Source organism: Schistocerca piceifrons, chromosome 1, assembly GCF_021461385.2.
Source record: "Schistocerca piceifrons isolate TAMUIC-IGC-003096 chromosome 1, iqSchPice1.1, whole genome shotgun sequence".
In the NCBI taxonomy this organism is placed as follows: domain Eukaryota; kingdom Metazoa; phylum Arthropoda; class Insecta; order Orthoptera; family Acrididae; genus Schistocerca; species Schistocerca piceifrons.
Window position 1 is genome coordinate 1,138,166,024 of NC_060138.1, and position 18,227 is coordinate 1,138,184,250.

Sequence of the window (18,227 nt, forward strand, 5' to 3'; positions counted from 1 at the left end):
GAGGACTCAAACCTCCACCAGGACCAGCCGCACAGTCCATGACTGCAGTGCCTTAGACCACTCGGCTACTCCCGCGCGGCCTTTCCATCTGGTGTGCAAAATATATAAGACAGGTGAAATACCCTCAGGCTTTACATAAGGCTGGAAAAACTGGTAAAAGCCATACTCGTGGAAGATCAGTTTGGATTTCGGAGAAATATAGTATCACGCAAGGCAATACTGACCCTCTGACTTATCTTAGAAGACAGGTTAAGGAAAAGCAAAGCTATGTTTATAACATTTATAGGCTTAGAGAAAGCTTTTGAAAATGTCACCTGAACCACTCTTTGAAATTCAGATTCTGAAGGTAGCAGGGGTAAAATACATGGAGTGAAAGACGATTTACAACTTGTACGGAAACCAGCTGGAACTTATAAGAGTCCAGAGGCATGAAAGGGAAGTAGTGATTGAGAAGGGAATGAAACAGGGTTGTAGCCTATCTCCCATGTTATTCAATGTACACACTGAGCAAGCAGTAAAGAAAATCAAAGAAAAATTTGGAGAAGGAATTAAAGTTTATGGAGAAGAAATAAAAATTTTGAGGTTTACCAATGACATCGCAATTCTGTCAGAGACAACAAAGGACTTTGAAGAGCAGCTGAACAGAATCGACATTGTATTGAAAGGAGCATATAAGATGAACATAAAAAAAAGCAAAACAAGACTAATGGAAGGTAGTCAAATTAAATCAGGTGATGCTAAGGGAATTAGATTAGAAAATGACAGACTTAAAGTAGCAGATGAGTTTCACTAATTTGGCAGCAAACTAATTCATGATGGCCATAGAAGACAAGATATAAAATGTAGACTGGGCAATGGTAAGAAAAACATTTCTGAAGATGATAAATTTGATAACATCAGATGTAGATTAAAGTGTTAGGAAGTCTTTGCTCAAAGTATTTGTCTGGAGTGTAAACACGTACATAAGTGAAACATGGTCAATAAACAGTTTAGGCGAAAAGAGAATAGCTTTTGAAAAGTGGTGCTACAGAACAATGTTGAAGTTCAGAAAGGAAGACGCTCACAAAACCACATGAAATGAACAATTAGTATAAGTTCACCATAGTTTCAGTATGTTCCTTCCAATTTTCACATCAAGCACCAGACATTTTGGTTATTCTGGTGGTGGTGGTGGTGGTTAGTGTTTAACGTCCCGTCGACAACGAGGTCATTAGAGACGGAGCGCAAGCTCGGGTTAGGGAAGGATTGGGAAGGAAATCGGCCGTGCCCTTTCAAAGGAACCATCTCGGCATTCGCCTGAAACGATTTAGGGAAATCACGGAAAACCTAAATCAGGATGGCCGGAGACGGGATTGAACCGTCGTCCTCCCGAATGCGAGTCCAGTGTGCTAACCACTGCGCCACCTCGCTCGGTGGTTATTCTGGGAATTTGGCCCAAGACAACTATGAAAACGTGTGAACAACACTGTAACAGATGACAGCCAAAAGAAGTCTGGTATTATAATCACAGCAGGCTTAACATGCTGCTTTTCCACACACTGGCTCAATGTATGAACTTCAGACAAACCCCTTGAACGCATTGTGCATAAGAATTTAGTGCTTTTAACTTATACTTTGGACCAAACACACCAAATATAGACTGCTTCTGTGCAATTCTAATATTGCACTGGCACAACGGACCAGTAATTCAATTTATTAATTAAGTTTTCTGCCACAACTGAATAACATAATTCCAATGAAACATTCAAAATAATTGTTCATGTATCAGTCAACATTTGTTATGTTGACCTGATGTATGTTCCATTGTGTGTTCCATTGTGTGTTCCACTGTAATTAAGCAATTGTGACAGAAACCTAAATAAATAATAAACAGACTACTTTTATTTTCAACCATTTTTAACCTGATATCTATCTCCAAGATGATAAAAATTTGATCATTGCTGCCGATCTTTTTCTTAGTTGTTGTTGTGGTCTTCAGTCCTGAGACTGGTTTGATGCAGCTCTCCATGCTACTCTATCCTGTGCAAGCTTCTTCATCTCCCAGTACCTACTGCAACCTACATCCTTCTGAATCTGCTTAGTGTATTCATATCTCGGTCTCCCTCTACGATTTTTACCCTCCATGCTTCCCTCCAATATTAAATTGGTGATCCCTTGATGCCTCAGAACATGTCCTACCAACCGATCCCTTCTTCTGGTCAAGTTGTGCCACAAACTTCTCTTCTCCCCAATCCTATTCAATACTTCCTCATTAGTTACGTGATCTACCCATCTAATCTTCAGCATTCTTCTGTAGCACCACATTTCGAAAGCTTCTATTCTCTTCTTGTCCAAACTATTTATCGTCCATGTTTCACTTCCATACATGGCTACACTCCATACGAATACTTTCAGAAATGACTTCCTGACACTTAAATCAATACTGGATGTTAACAAATTTCTCTTCTTCAGAAACGCTTTCCTTGCCATTGCCAGCCTACATTTTATATCCTCTCTACTTCGACCATCATCAGTTATTTTGCTCCCCAAATAGCAAAACTCCTTTACTACTTTAAGTGCCTCATTTCCTAATCTAATTCCCTCTGCATCACCCGACTTAATTAGACTACATTCCATTATCCTCGTTTTGCTTTTGTTGATGTTCATCTTATATCCTCCTTTCAAGACACTGTCCATTCCATTCAACTGCTCTTCCAAGTCCTTTGCTGTCTCTGACAGAATTACAATGTCATCGGCGAACCTCAAAGTTTTTATTTCTTCTCCATGAATTTTAATACCTACTCCGAATTTTTCTTTTGTTTCCTTTACTGCTTGCTCAATATACAGATTGAACAACATCGGGGACAGGCTACAACCCTGTCTTACTCCCTTCCCAACCACTGCTTCCCTTTCATGTCCCTCGACTCTTATAACTGCCATCTGGTTTCTGTACAAATTGTAAATAGCCTTTCGCTCCCTGTATTTTACCCCTGCCACCTTTAGAATTTGAAAGAGAGTATTCCAGTCAACATTGTCAAAAGCTTTCTCTAAGTCTACAAATGCTAGAAACGTAGGTTTGCCTTTCCTTAATCTTTCTTCTAAGATAAGTCGTAAGGTCAGTATTGCCTCACGTGTTCCAGTGTTTCTACGGAATCCAAACTGATCTTCCCCGAGGTTGGCTTCTACTAGTTTTTCCATTCGTCTGTAAAGAATTCGTGTTAGTATTTTGCAGCTGTGACTTATTAAGCTGATAGTTCGGTAATTTTCACATCTGTCAACACCTGCTTTCTTTGGGATTGGAATTATTATATTCTTCTTGAAGTCTGAGGGTATTTCGCCTGTTTCATACATCTTGCTCACCAGATCGTAGAGTTTTGTCAGGACTGGCTCTCCCACGGCCGTCAGTAGTTCCAATGGAATATTGTCTACTCCGGGGGCCTTGTTTCGACTCAGGTCTTTCAGTGCTCTGTCAAACTCTTCACGCAGTATCGTATCTCCCATTTCATCTTCATCTACATCCTCTTCCATTTCCATAATATTGTCCTCAAGTACATCGCCCTTGTATAGACCCTCTATATACTCCTTCCACCTTTCTGCTTTCCCTTCTTTGCTTAGAACTGGGTTTCCATCTGAGCTCTTGATATTCATACAAGTGGTTCTCTTAACTCCAAAGATCTCTTTAATTTTCCCGTAGGCGGTATCTATCTTACCCCTAGTGAGATAGGCCTCTACATCCTTACATTTGTCCTCTAGCCATCCCTGCTTAGCCATTTTGCACTTCCTGTCGATCTCATTTTTGAGACGTTTGTATTCCTTTTTGCCTGTTTCACTTACTGCATTTTTATATTTTCTCCTTTCATCAATTAAATTCAATATTTCTTCTGTTACCCAAGGATTTCTACTAGCCGTCGTCTTTTTACCTACTTGATCCTCTGCTGCCTTCACTACTTCATCCCTCAAAGCTACCCATTCTTCCTCTACTGTATTTATTTCCCCCATTCCTGTCAATTGCTCCCTTATGCTCTCCCTGAATCTCTGTACAACCTCTGGTTCTTTTAGTTTATCCAGGTCCCATCTCCTTAAATTCCCACCTTTTTGCAGTTTCTTCAGTTTTAATCTACAGGTCATAACCAATAGATTGTGGTCAGAATCCACATCTGCCCCTGGAAATGTCTTACAATTTAAAACCTGGTTCCTAAATCTCTGTCTTACCATTATATAATCTATCTGATACCTTTTAGTATCTCCAGGGTTCTTCCATGTATACAGCCTTCTTTCATGATTCTTAAACCAAGTGTTAGTTATGATTATGTTGTGCTCTGTGCAAAATTCTACCAGGCGGCTTCCTCTTTCATTTCTGTCCCCCAATCCATATTCACCGACTATGTTTCCTTCTCTCCCTTTTCCTACACTCGAATTCCAGTCACCCATGACTATTAAATTTTCGTCTCCCTTCACAATCTGAATAATTTCTTTTATTTCATCATACATTTCTTCAATTTCTTCGTCATCTGCAGAGCTAGTTGGCATATAAACTTGTACTACTGTAGTAGGTGTGGGCTTCGTATCTATCTTGGCCACAATAATGCGTTCACTATGCTGTTTGTAGTAGCTTACCCGCATTCCTATTTTCCTATTCATTATTAAACCTACACCTGCATTACCCCTATTTGATTTTGTGTTTATAACCCTGTAGTCACCTGACCAGAAGTCTTGTTCCTTCTGCCACCGAACTTCACTAATTCCCACTATATCTAACTTCAACCCATCCATTTCCCTTTTTAAATTTTCTAACCTACCTGCCCGATTAAGGGATCTGACATTCCACGCTCCGATCCGTAGAACGCCAGTTTTCTTTCTCCTGATAACAACATCCTCTTGAGTAGTCCCCGCCCGGAGATCCGAATGGGGGACTATTTTACCTCCGGAATATTTTACCCAAGAGGACGCCATCATCATGTAATCATACAGTAAAGCTGCATGCCCTCGGGAAAAATTACGGCTGTAGTTTCCCCTTGCTTTTAGCCGTTCGCAGTACCAGCACAGCAAGGCCGTTTTGGTTATTGTTACAAGGCCAGATCAGTCAATCATCCAGACTGTTGCCCTTGCAACTACTGAAAAGGCTGCTGCCCCTCTTCAGGAACCACACTTTTGTCTGGCCTCTCAACAGATACCCCTCCGTTGTGGTTGCACCTACGGTACGGCTATCTGTATCGCTGAGGCACGCAAGCCTCCCCACCAACGGCAAGGTCCATGGTTCATGGGGGGTGTGACTAATCTATTCTGCTAAGTTTTCTCTCTCAATTAATAATGTGTTTTTGCATTCAAAAGAATCCAGCCAATAGTCTTACTTGTTTTTGAGAAAAATTGTAACACTGCTGTTTTTATTTGTACCTTAATATCTTCACAGGATATTACAGCACACACAGAGATATTAAATGAATCATTTTCCCACGCTCCGCACATGAATGTAACAGGAAGAAACTCTAGTAACTGGTATAATGGGACACACCCTCTGTCATGCACTTCACAGTGCTTTGCAGAATACAGATTTAAAGCTAGATATCTACCAAAAGCACAAAATAGACAAAGTAATGTACAAAAAATATAAAATACAAACCTTGTAGAAAGTACATAAGCAAAATCTGTTCATAAACATTTACAAGGCAAAAACAGATCACATGAACACTCAGATCATTTCTTTTCTTGTTGATAGAAAATCAGAAACTTCATAATATACAAAAACAACATAACATGTTCCACAGGAGTCTAATAGGAATATGCTCAACAGGACAATAGTTAACAAAATTATGTACAAAAAGATACGAAACCAAAGAGCTAAGGGCTATACAGTGCAGCCTCTGTAGCTGTGTTCTGTTCTTATACCTATTATGACATTTAATGTAATTGAATTGATAAAAAAATCTACCCACCAAGCAGCTGCAGAACACGCACATAAAAAAATGTTATAATTATGCAAGCTTTCCGAGCCAGTGGCTCCTCCTTCCAACAGAATGGTTGAAGGGGAAGGAAGAGGGGTGATTGAAAAGGACTGGAGATGTCTAGGAAAAAGAGGTAGATTTTGCAAAAAGTCACCCAGAACCGCGGGTCAGGAGGGACTTACCGGACAGGATGAGAAGGAAATCCAATTACATTATATTATGACATTTAGGGTTTTCTATCAACCAGAAAAGAAAATGATAGGTATTCACTTAATATGTTTTTGCTTTGTAGGTATTCATGAAAAGATTCTGCTTATAAACTTTTGGCGGACACCATGTGAAGGTGGTCCACAACCAAAACTGGTACACATTAAGATACAAATAAAAACAGTTGATGATTAAAATTTGCTTTTTCAATTACTTAATGAATGCTGAATGTCACCTAACCGAAACATTAAAAAATTCTTAGTGTTGACAAAGAACCACTTCCCAAGCAAGATAATCTGGTTTCCCAACTTAACAATTTTCAGCAATGAATTTGTTTTCTAATACACAGTGCAATGTTAACTAAAGCACTCCAAAAACATTTTTAAAAATGTCTGTTGTTTAAAGCAGACCACTGCTACATATTTTACGAGCATTATTGACACACAAGGTCACTAGTTGTGCCTGCGTAATGGGATGGCTGTATATGTCATGGAAAACAACTGAATCTGTAATTATCGAATGATTACTTATGGTCTACAATGTTTCATGGATTCTGAAATCTTGAATTTTAAGCTTTCCCATTTTATCACTGTGTCCATTAGCATACCTGGTTTTCATTGCCATGCTTCTGCTGGCTTCCTGACAGATTCATTGCTGCCATTTGGCCAGCAAGCTGATTTGGTGAGGCCTGCATTTGTTGATGCTGAGGAGGAAACCCCATCATTCCTGTAACACAGAGGGGTTTATTGCAATCACATTTTATCAATTCTATGAATGCCTGCACATCTATTGATTGTGTAGAACTCTACTATATAGTGCCTTCATTTTGAGGGTAAGATAGTTTTATATTTTCAAATACTAAGCTTTTACTATTTAACACAGTACATTACACTGAATAAACCTGACGCTGACTTTGTATTCACACTTCCGTAAAACAAACGAGCTATCTCTAGATGAATCCTGTTCTTAAGAGATCCACTCATGTGGCTTCATAACAGGCACATAAAAAAAAACTCTTTCCAGATATTTAGGTGTCTTCCTTGACTAGTTACTCGATTTCAGCAATTGTGTAGAAGTGGGTGAAAGAGGCAGAAAAGTAATGCAGAAAATAAGCAGCTCAGCCAGATATGACAGTGTGTTGTCAATGCTGTCTTCAATCTGAACACTTAGTTTGAAGTGGCTCTCCACAATAGTCTGTCTTGTACAAAACTGCATAACTACCACAACTTAAATCCATCTGAATCTGCTTACCGTGCTCAAGCCTTTGTCTTCCTTGCAATCCCCCAAACTCATCCCCCCCTCCCCCAACACATGTTTCACTACCAAAATCACAATTTCTCAATGCCTCAAGGCAGTGCCTTATCAACCAATCTTATCTTTTACACACGTTGTGACAGAATTCTTTTTTTCAGTTTAATTCAGCACCACCTCATTTGCTATCTGATCTATTATCTAATTTTCAGCATTCTTCTGTAGCACCACATTTCAAAAGCTTCTATTCCCTCCTTTCTGAAATGTTTATAACATCCATATTTCACTTCCATGTAAGGCCACACTCCGCACAAACACCTTTACCAATGTCTTCCTAATGGTTAAATTTATATTCAAAATTTCTTTGTCATAAATCCTGAAGAAGAAAGAGGGACCAACAACTATTTCCCACACATCCAAAAGAGGTTTGGATTAAGACACCTTCAAGATGGCCAACCCACTTTCAACATCTATGGACAGGGATGTCATCGGGTGATGTGAGGTACCTCTGTTGCAAAAGCTGTTATGATAATTAGTGATCATTTTAGCGTGGTAGGGGTACACAAGTTTTCTGTTGTTATCCATCATAAAGGTAATGGAAATAATTACAGAGGTGGTAATCATAAGAAGATGTAAAAAGAATACAAATCTGTTATCACACCAAAGTCTGTTAGGCACTGAATTATATAATACAAACCTACATTTCTTATAGTGTATCTGGAACAAGCCTTATCACTTAGTAGAATTGTCCAACAATCTTAAGTTACAGGCTCAATGATATTACAAACATTTAATGTCTAATTACAATATACAACTATATGCAAAAGTAAAAATTCACTATAAATTAAACTATGGGTGTACAATCAGCTGTCTATGTATTTATATTAGGTGCATCTTAAATCACAGTGAAAACCTGTTACTGACTCTTTTAAATAATAAAAAATCAACTGTACATGGATAGTCTAAATAAAGTTATAAGTAAGTAGTAAGTACAGCTGTGAGTTATATGATGTAGTTCCTATCACTGTCTACACAAAATACCCAGAGACTATTTTTGAACACCACAGTGCTTTACTACACATGGTTCTAGTTGACGTGGTGTGTCATCATTCTCTGATTTTTAAACTGGACTACTCAGTCAGTTATAGAATGATTTATGGTTTGAAATGGAATCTGAACTGTAGCATTTCACACATTTACAAACATTGATAGAGTAAAAGAAATGATGAATAACTGATAAAAATACTACAACATAATTGGATAGATAAAAGATCTACTCACCAAGCAGCAGTAGGAGAACACACATAAAAGTACTGAAATTTGCAAGCTTTCAGAGTCAGTGGTACCTCCTCCTGACAAAAGAGTTGACGCAGGTTTAGGAAACAAGGAGAGTCAGGAGTCAGATCAGGGCTTCTCATACAGTTCGGTAAGTCTCTTCTGACAGAGGGTTCTAGGTGACTGCTGCAAACTCTCCTCATTTCCTAAACCTCATCAGTCCTTTTCCTTCATACCTCTTCCTTTCCCTTCAATACTTCTGAATTGTCACTATACTTTTGTGTGTGTTCTCCTGCCAATGCTTGTTGAGTAGATTATTTACCTATCCAATCACATTATATTTTCAAAAATTGATTATTTTTGCCGAGATAAACATACTAAAATTAACTGGAGATCAAAGCCTTGACCTTTGGATTTAGCAAATTAGCACTGAGAAGATGTAGTAATAGCAATATTGATGATGACAGTGGAAGTAATAGCATTAGCAATGGCAATAACAATCTTATGAGGGTAATCCCAAAAGTAAGGTCTCTTATTTTTTTTGTAAGTACATAGACATGTTTATTTCTACAATGGTTTACATCAGTTTACAGCTTTAACATTTAGCTATTTTTCAACATAATCACCATTTCTGTCGATGAATTTTTGTAGATGCTGTGGCAGTTTTTGCAAGCCCATGTCATACCAGCTAGCCGCCACGCTGTTAAGAAAGTTATGAACCTCTTCTTTCACCTCGTTAGTGGAGCTGAATCGCTTTCCGGCCAAATGTTCTTTTAACCTAGGGAACAGGTGATATTCACTTGGGCCAAGTCAGGACCATAGGGTGGGTGGGTGATTATGTTCCACTGAAACTGTTGCAATAGAGCAATGGTTTGCCGAGCGATGTGTGGGCGAGTGTTGTCATGGAGAATGTGTACGCCCCTGCCAACATACCTCTTCTCCTGTTCTGAATTTCCCGTTTGAGTTTTTTCAGAGTCTCACAGTACCTGTCAGCGTCAATTGTGGTCCCAGCAATTCAGCTCCGACGACGAGGTGAAAGAAGAGGTTCATAACTTTCTGAACAGCATGGTGGTGAGCTGGTATGATATGGGCATACAAAAACTGCCAAAGCGTCTACAAAAATGCATCGACAGAAATAGTGATTATGTCGAAAAATAGCTAAATGTTCAAGCTGTAAACTGATGTAAGCCACTTTAGAAATAAACATATCTATGTACTTATAAAAAAAATAGGAGACCTTACTTTTGGGATTACATTCTTAATAATGTTTCATTTCTAATTCACTATGTTTACATGCAACACATCTTCCGAAAGAAGAAAACTGAATTTCGGATACCGTATTTTGCTACCTTGTTTACATGTTGAGGTCTGAAGCAGATTTGCTAGCCTAGTTAAACATGGTGCCTGGAAAATAGCTGATCCAGTTTCTGATTCAATCAAAACAATTGTTATTTCTCTTCCCTTAAATATTATAGGAAGACAGCTTCATGCTCAGTCTAATATATCTGCTTCTCCTTCACCACACAATAAGTCCATATTAAACGAATATTCTGAAAACAAGAAATAACTTTACAACCCAAGCACGTTTCAAAACTGGTTGTGTTTACAAGGGAACAAAAACTGACTGCCAAATTTGAAAACTGACAACTAGAAGCAGACTTCCACAATCGATTTTGAAGTGTTTACATGACCACCCAGAAGCGGTACTGGGATATCTGTTTACGTAATCTGGTTTTGTGAGCCCCATGTAAACAGGGTGACTGTAGCACCATTACTACATAACATATAGTGAATGAAGTAGTACAATTTTAGACAGAAAATATGGCCTATTGTAGAATACTGTGATGGTACAAAATCAGACTTGATAAACACATCATGACAACCAGCATCTATGACATTATAGCTGTGTGAAATTGAGTGTGACTTGATGTCATTTTTAAATATTTTTATACTGGTGAAGAATGAAACTGTTAATGAAAATATCGTTAGCTTTGTACAAGAACGGCACTTGCGGAATTCTATATCCAGAGGCTCCTTGGCATTGGAGAGGCAATGGTGAGGCAATGGTGAGCAACTGCTGAAATGAGTAACAAATAATGAGAATTTGGCAATGCACCATGATTTCGGGCCACTGCTGATTTGCATACAGGAAGCCTTCACAGAGTTTTCTAAGAAATCACTTTGTAACATTGTATTCTGTGTATTGAGACTCTGAAATGTAACAATTAATTATGATATTTTGTCAGTATGCTGTAATCAGCCACCAAGTACATTTCAGATTGACAAAGCTGTTAATAACCTAATGTTCACCCACATGTTGTGTTATTTCTTGTAATCTACATCTATTTCTATATGCTGCAAACCACTATGTATGTCCCATTGTATCAGTTGTTAGAGCTTTCTCCCATTCCATTTCCGAAATATGAGAAGCGAGTTTACACAACATGAGAGGAGTATTTCCTGAGGATTGAAAGAACTCCAGAAGTACTCTATCTACTTAAAATAAAATGTGCAATCTTCAATAGTGGTCTGATATAGAGGTAATATTTCTGTTGTATTAATATTGGTGATTAAATTGACCTTTGTCACTGGGACAGGTTGTAATTGAGCCCTGTAACAATATGGGCAATGAAGTCTCCAGGATGAACAGTTGTGGGAGCTGTGAGGTTAGGTGGAAGGGGGCTACTGTGTTTAAATCATCACCCAGTGACAGCACAGTAGACCATTTTGGCACCCTGGTTGACACATGCACTACAGCAGCTACTTCTCTTAAGACAGTGTTTAAGAACAGAGGAGGGCAGTGATACCCATCAAAGACAAATATGCACATTTCCATCTTGCTCTCACCCCACTGTGGTGGTATGGACTTGCCCTCACATAAGAGTCCCCAGGTTCAACACAATACCCATCCCCTTTGACCACACCCACTGCTGCCCGTTTTGTTGTAGAATCATGTAATATGCTCTTTGAGTACTTATTACGACATCTATTGGAAAGCTTAAATTTTTTGTGCAGGAATAACAAAAATGCTGCAAGCTGCAATCATATGAAAGTCTGCTTGCTCAAAATGTTCCTACGATTCATACGGCTGTTGACAGTGTCACTGATATGGCTAAAGTGACATCAAGAATACCCCAAAGTAGTGTGCTGGGATCAATTGTAGACACCACATACGATGTGAAATGTATTTTTCATGGGGGAAAGCTAACATTTACATTATTATAATGACTTTGCTGATAATGTTGATAGCTCTAAAAGACTGTTCATGCATTATACTGTCAAATATAGAAAGCTTCACAAATTATTGACAGATTTTAAAGATGGACAATTGATCCTCAATGAAAGAAGGAAGCAAGATTAGAATTTAATATCCCATGACAAGGTCTTTAGAGATGGAATGCAGACTCTGATAGTGCAAGGACATGGAAAGAAAGCAGTGTCAAAGACCTATGCTGTCGTATGGCTTAACTGATTAGTGAAATCACTAAAACCTTAAACTGGATGGCCGGATGGGGATTTGAACGTTCCCCCTCCTCTGTGACAGTTCAGCCTGCTATCTACTGTGACACTTTTCACCCAGTCTTGTATTGTTCGATTTAAACAACAGTGAAAAATACAAAAATAGCTATGTTACACACAATGAAAAGCACTGGCCTAAAACATCTGGAGATTCTGTCTTCTAGGAACAAAGAAAGAAAGTTAATGACCCATAACTGTCAATTATTTTAGAGATGGAGAACTGTAACTGAAAGGACATGAGAGAAGGTACATATTACTACCAGTCCTCAGAGTCTTTTGAGATGAGATGTCTGAATAAAGTCTTCTCAGTTTTCACACCACACCACTTCAAAAAAACACTACAGTTTTCAACAGATATTTTCTCCATCATGATGATCAGGAGTAAAAAGTCATTGGCTGCTCAAGGCTGGCTCCGTGTTCCACTTTAATAGGCACAATAGCAGCATTTGGAACCTTGCAGACAAGCCGCAGTGATGCGTGTGTGGGAAAGCAAGTCGGGCAGCTCGTAGCAGCTCCAGCCCACCACAGGACCAAGTGACACCATCAGGTGGTGCAAGAAGCGGAACTGTCCATGTGCCCTACTACATGTGTACACTGACCTCAGTTGAATATAATAAATTTTCTTGAGAGCGAAAATCTCATGTCACCTAATCAGCATGGTTTCAGAAAGCATCGCTCATGCAAAACTCGTCTTGCCCTTCTCTCGCATGGTATACTGTAAATTATAGCTGAGGAGCTACAGGTAGATTCCACATTTCTAGATTTCTGAAAAGGGTTGACATGGCGTCCCTTTGCAGGCTGTTAAAAAAGGTACGAGCATATGAAATAAGATCAAGACATGAGAGTGGCTTGAAGACTTCTTAAGTTACAGAACCCAATATGTTGTCCACGACAGCGAGTGTTCACTGGAGACAAGGATATCGTCAGGAGTGCACCAGGAAAGTGCAACAGGTCCACTATTATTTTTTATACACACAAATGATTTGACAGGTGGGGTGGGCTGCAATCTGTGACTGGTAATGATGCTGTGGTGTACGGTAAATTGTCAAAGTTGAGTGCCTGATGAGGATACAAGATGACAGACCAAATTTCTAGCTGTTGTGATGAATGGCAGCTAGCTCTAAATGTAGAAAAATATAAGTAAATGATGATGGATATAAAGAGAAACCCATAATGTTTCGATACAGCATTAGTTGTGTCCTGCTTAACACTGTCATGCCGTTTAACCACCTGGGCATAAAGCTGTAAAACGATATCAAATTGAATAAGCATGTGAAGATTGTGGTAGGGAAGGCAAATGGTCAACTTTGGTTTATTGGGGGGAATTCTAGGAAAGAATGGTTCACTCGTAAATGAGATCGCACATAGGACGCTAGTGTAACATATTCTTGAGTACAGCTCAGGTGTTTGGGACCCATACCTGGTCAGATTAAAGGAAGACATTGAAGCAATTCAGAGGTGGGCTGCTCGATTTTTTACTGGCAGGTTCGAACAAAAAAGTGTTACATACATGCTTCAGGGACCCAAATGGGAATCCCTGGAGGGAAGGCGACATTCTTTTGGAACACTATTGACAAAATATAGAGAATCAGCATTTGACACTGACTACAGAACGATTCTACTGCCTCCAACATACATTGTGTATAATGATCACAAAGATATGATAATGAAATTAGGCCTCATAAGAAGGCATATAGACAGACATTGTTCCCTTGCAAGTGGAACAGGAAAGGAAATGACTAGTAGTGGTGCAGGGTAACTCCATCATATACCGTACGGCAGACTGCGAAGTATTTATGTAGATGTAGATGTGGAAATTGTTGTAGCTTGCTCTAATCTCAGCTGTTTCCTTCCCAAGGGAATCCCAACATACAACATTTCTATTAGGACAAACATTTGAGAGAGATAGCAACTGTTAATGAAGGATTGTGGATGGAAAATGCAATCTGCCACAAATACTTTCAAAAAGCTTTATTTTATTGCCATGGACAGTCTTGGGCTTTTATTTCTATCTTCAGACGGCTACACTTGTTTTATTTCACTATCAGATTTGCCAGCAACAAGTCATCCACTCCTGCAGCACTGCATGTGAATATTTGAGTAGCTGACACCACTTTACGAGGTCTGTTCAAAAAATTCCGGAACTCTTGCCACTAAATGTTTCTACGCTTTCCTTTTACATATTATGCATGGTCTCCTTCAAAATACTCTCCTCCACAATTGATACACCACTCCGAATGGCATTTCCAGTTCCAGAAGCAGTCTTGGTGTGCCTCTTTCTGGATCGCGAGAAGCACCAGCTGTGAATTTTCTTTTATCTTGTGTATCACTGTAAAACTTCATCCTTTCAAAGGGGCCTTCAACTTAGGAAACAAAAATACTCCACAGGGATTGGGTCTGGAGAGACCACAGGATGAGACAGCATAGTGATTTCAGTTTTTGTGCAATAGTCATACACCAACAGGGATGATTGAGTGGGTGCGTTATCATGAGGCAAGAGCCACGAATTGTCTCACTACATTTCAGGCTGTTTTCTTCTCACATTTTCTCGCGGGCATCCCAACACGTCCTGATAGCACCATCGATTAACAGTTTGTCCCTGTGGCACAAATACATGATGAGCTAATCCTTCAAAGTCAGAAAACTATCAGCATGTCTTTAACATTTGACCTCACCTGATGAGCTTTTATTAGTCTTGGAGAAACTTTCCTGACCCACTGCGAAGATTGACTCTTGGTCTCAACATCACAACCGTAGACCCATGTCTCATCACCACTTATGATTCTTGTAAGGAACGTCTCATTCTCATTTGCGCGACAAAAGCTCTTCATGGATTGTGGTGCGAAGGTCTTTCTGGTCTTGACTCATGAGCCGTGGGACGAACCTGGTGGCGGCACGATACATTGCACGAAGATATGTCAAGATTTCACGACATGACCCAACTGAAATGTTACATTCTTCTGCAATCTCTCTGACAGCCAGCCTTCAATTGGCATGCACAGTTTCATTGACATATCTGACATGAGTGTCATCGGTAGATGTCAAAGGGTGTCCTGAACAAGGGTCACCTTTAACTTCCATCCGGCCGTTTTTAAACTGTGTGATCCATTCTTAACACTGAGTACGGCTTAAGCGCTTATCACCATAGGCTTCTGGCATTATTTGGTGTGTCTCTGTAAAGCTTTCCCTGAGTTTCACGCAAAATTTAATGCACATGCATTGTTCCTCTATCTCTGCCATCTCAAAATTCGCAAACTGTGCAACAATGTTCAGCTCAAGACAGCACTGAACAATTACTTTTATTTATTTATTTATTTATTTAGTTTTGGTCCTGTGAAATCTTGTACAGATATAGGACAGGTCATTAAATACAACAACGAAACTTCCTGGCAGTTACGTATTAAATGCAAGCATGTGCAGGGATGTCAATCGCATTTCGCTGCACAATAAGTGCAAACAGTATATGCATGTGAAACAACTATGGACATTCTCACAAAAATGGATAACAATTAAAACGAGACAAAATGCCATTACTAAAACAAATGTAAGTGCACATACTCACTTCATATGTACTCAACTGTAGTACATTACTACATTTTTCTGCTAAAAGCAGTTATTACCTACATAACCAGGCAGCTGTAATTAAAATAAATAATCAGTTTTGAAACTGCAGGGAGATAGACTGGCTAGCTTGTACTTATGTTCAAGCAGGTAAAACTGTGTATTGCTGACAGCACTACAAAAAATGAAAAATTATCCTAGATTTCAGATTTAGAGGAAGGAGAAATGAATAAGTTGATGAATGTTAGAAAGGAGACTGAAGTCAGTAAGAACCCAGAATGATAGGGGCACACCCCTTGTTAGGAAAAGGGGGAGGCATCAGGGAGAGGAGATCAAAGATAGTACTTTGGTAAGCACAGTGCCATCTTGAGTCAGATGAATGGAGTGAAGAGGAAAGAACAGAATAATGAGTAATACTGTGTTAAGAAAAGGGAAATGAAAAATGGAAAAGATAATTGAATCCAGAATTTGGAGAAAAGTGGATAGAGAGATATGGAATAGATAAAAAAGCATTACTAGTCTGCCGAGTAGGCCTGCAGGAAGATGACCCAGAGAAATGCGGATGTCTTTATTCTTAGTATAGAGGAGGATTTTGTCACCAGGTCAGTGAAGTTTGTCATCTGAATGGGATACAGCTGTTCATATTTTTCCTTCACTTCAAAATACAAAAGACACTACAGTTTTGTACTTTGTATCTCTCTTGCTTTCTTTAAAATGGGTCAATTCAGAGATCAAGGGGAATATTGCCCTTCACTGCTGTAAATGTAAAAGTCATGTGACTAGGGCTTCCCGTCAGTGTAGAACTTTTGCCGAGTGCAAGTCTTTCGATTTGCTAATATGTACTGCCAGTTAGACTCGTGGAGTGTTTTCACATAACAGCTGTCTGCAGTCTACACAAAGGGCATTTTTTGTGCAGTAAGAAAACAAAAGCCTAAAACACAAACATTAAAAACACCACCTGGAGATGGAATGTGTGGCTTTATATCACAATGGTAAACCATTACTTTTAGCTTTTAGGTAACAAACCACTTCAAAAGCCAATATAAAAGCACCAGTATCCTTAACACTATGTTTTTGCTCCTGCTGGAAACACCAGACAAAATGCATAATCCCACTGTCCAGGTTAACACGCAAACTCTTCAGCTATTTGCAGTGTGAGACCACAATGGAAATTTACACTCTGGACCATACAGAGGCTCTTGAGAGGGGAGATGGTGGTAGGAATGTCACATTGTGCTTTTCACAGGAGAGCACTGCCTGTGACTGAGTAAGGGATGCCATTTTAATCGAGAGGAAGGTGCTTCGCATTCTGATAAATGACATTACTTCTCAAATATTTCCTCGATAGAATAAAAAAAAACCCAGCAGTTCGGGTATAAGCTAGGTGCGGAGGGGAGTATTTCTCACATATTTCTTTTGATTCAACTTTGCTCCTACAGCTTGGGTTGGGATAGGCACACCTTTCTGTTGGTTTGTTTGTTTGTGGGAGGAGACCAGACAGCGAGGTCATCGGTCTCATCGGAGTAGCGAAGGACGGGGAAGGAAGTCGGCTGTGCACTTTCAAAGGAACCATCCCGGCATTTGCCTGGAGCGATTTAGGGAAATCACGGAAAACCTAAATCAGGATGGCCGGACGCGGGATTGAACCGTTGTCCTCTAGAATGCGACACCTTTCTGTAATGTAACGATCTAGTATCTCTGGTGAGACAATTGAGGACTAGGGCTATCAGAGTGGATAGTTTGATTCTCTTCACTGCACATAATGTACTGCCCACACTAACCAAGGACTCTCCCAGGAGGTGCCACTCAGCCACAGCAATGACTGACTGGCATGGTAACGGCATGTAACAACAAGTACATAGTGGTTTGTGTGCTTAGGAAGTTTTCAACTTCGGCACAAACAGTACATTCCTTGTGTTGTTAGGAGGCTACGATTATGCAGGTACCTGACAGCCCTTCCTTCACCCCCCCCCCCCCTCCCTCCCCTATGGGCTGGACGTTCAAAGGTACTTACGATAGGATTGCACAGTGCATGCAACATGCACCACGTTGCACAATCTACCCTGCACGGCCCTCACTATTGAAAAATTTTGAATGAATGGATTGATTGATTGTGTATGGGACCAAACAGCAAGGTCATCAGCCCGCGATTCAAAAGAGGTTTACATAAGAAAGAGTCTGATAAAAATGAACGAATTCAGTCAGAGGAGTCAAATTATAAAAGAATGAACATTAAACACACACAGTATAAGCATAAAAGACGAGACCAAATCTACAAACTGGAAAAAGGAGGGGGGGGGGGGGGGGGGGGTTAAGTATCTGCTTCTCTAGCCAAACGGTCAGCCAATTCATTCCCATTGATTCCCACATGACTCGGGACCCAGAGAAAGATGACGGAACAGGCAGCATGCTCAAGGGCAGAGAGAAGGTCATGGATGGCAGAGACCAAGGGGTGACGCGAGCAGCATCAATTGATAGCCTGCAGGCTGCTCA

General features: G+C 39.8%; 1 protein-coding gene across 5 annotated transcripts in view; it reads right to left on the minus strand.

The window, feature by feature from the left end:
* The window catches only part of LOC124780762 (protein transport protein Sec24C), a 131,702-nt gene that overhangs the window by 100,621 nt on the left and 12,854 nt on the right, over positions 1 to 18,227 (minus strand). For all 5 annotated transcript variants that reach the window (XM_047253806.1, XM_047253808.1, XM_047253809.1 and 2 more), the window contains exon 3: positions 6,736 to 6,854. In XM_047253806.1, the coding sequence (XP_047109762.1) occupies positions 6,736 to 6,854 (119 nt within the window). The remainder of the gene's footprint in view (positions 1 to 6,735; positions 6,855 to 18,227) is intronic.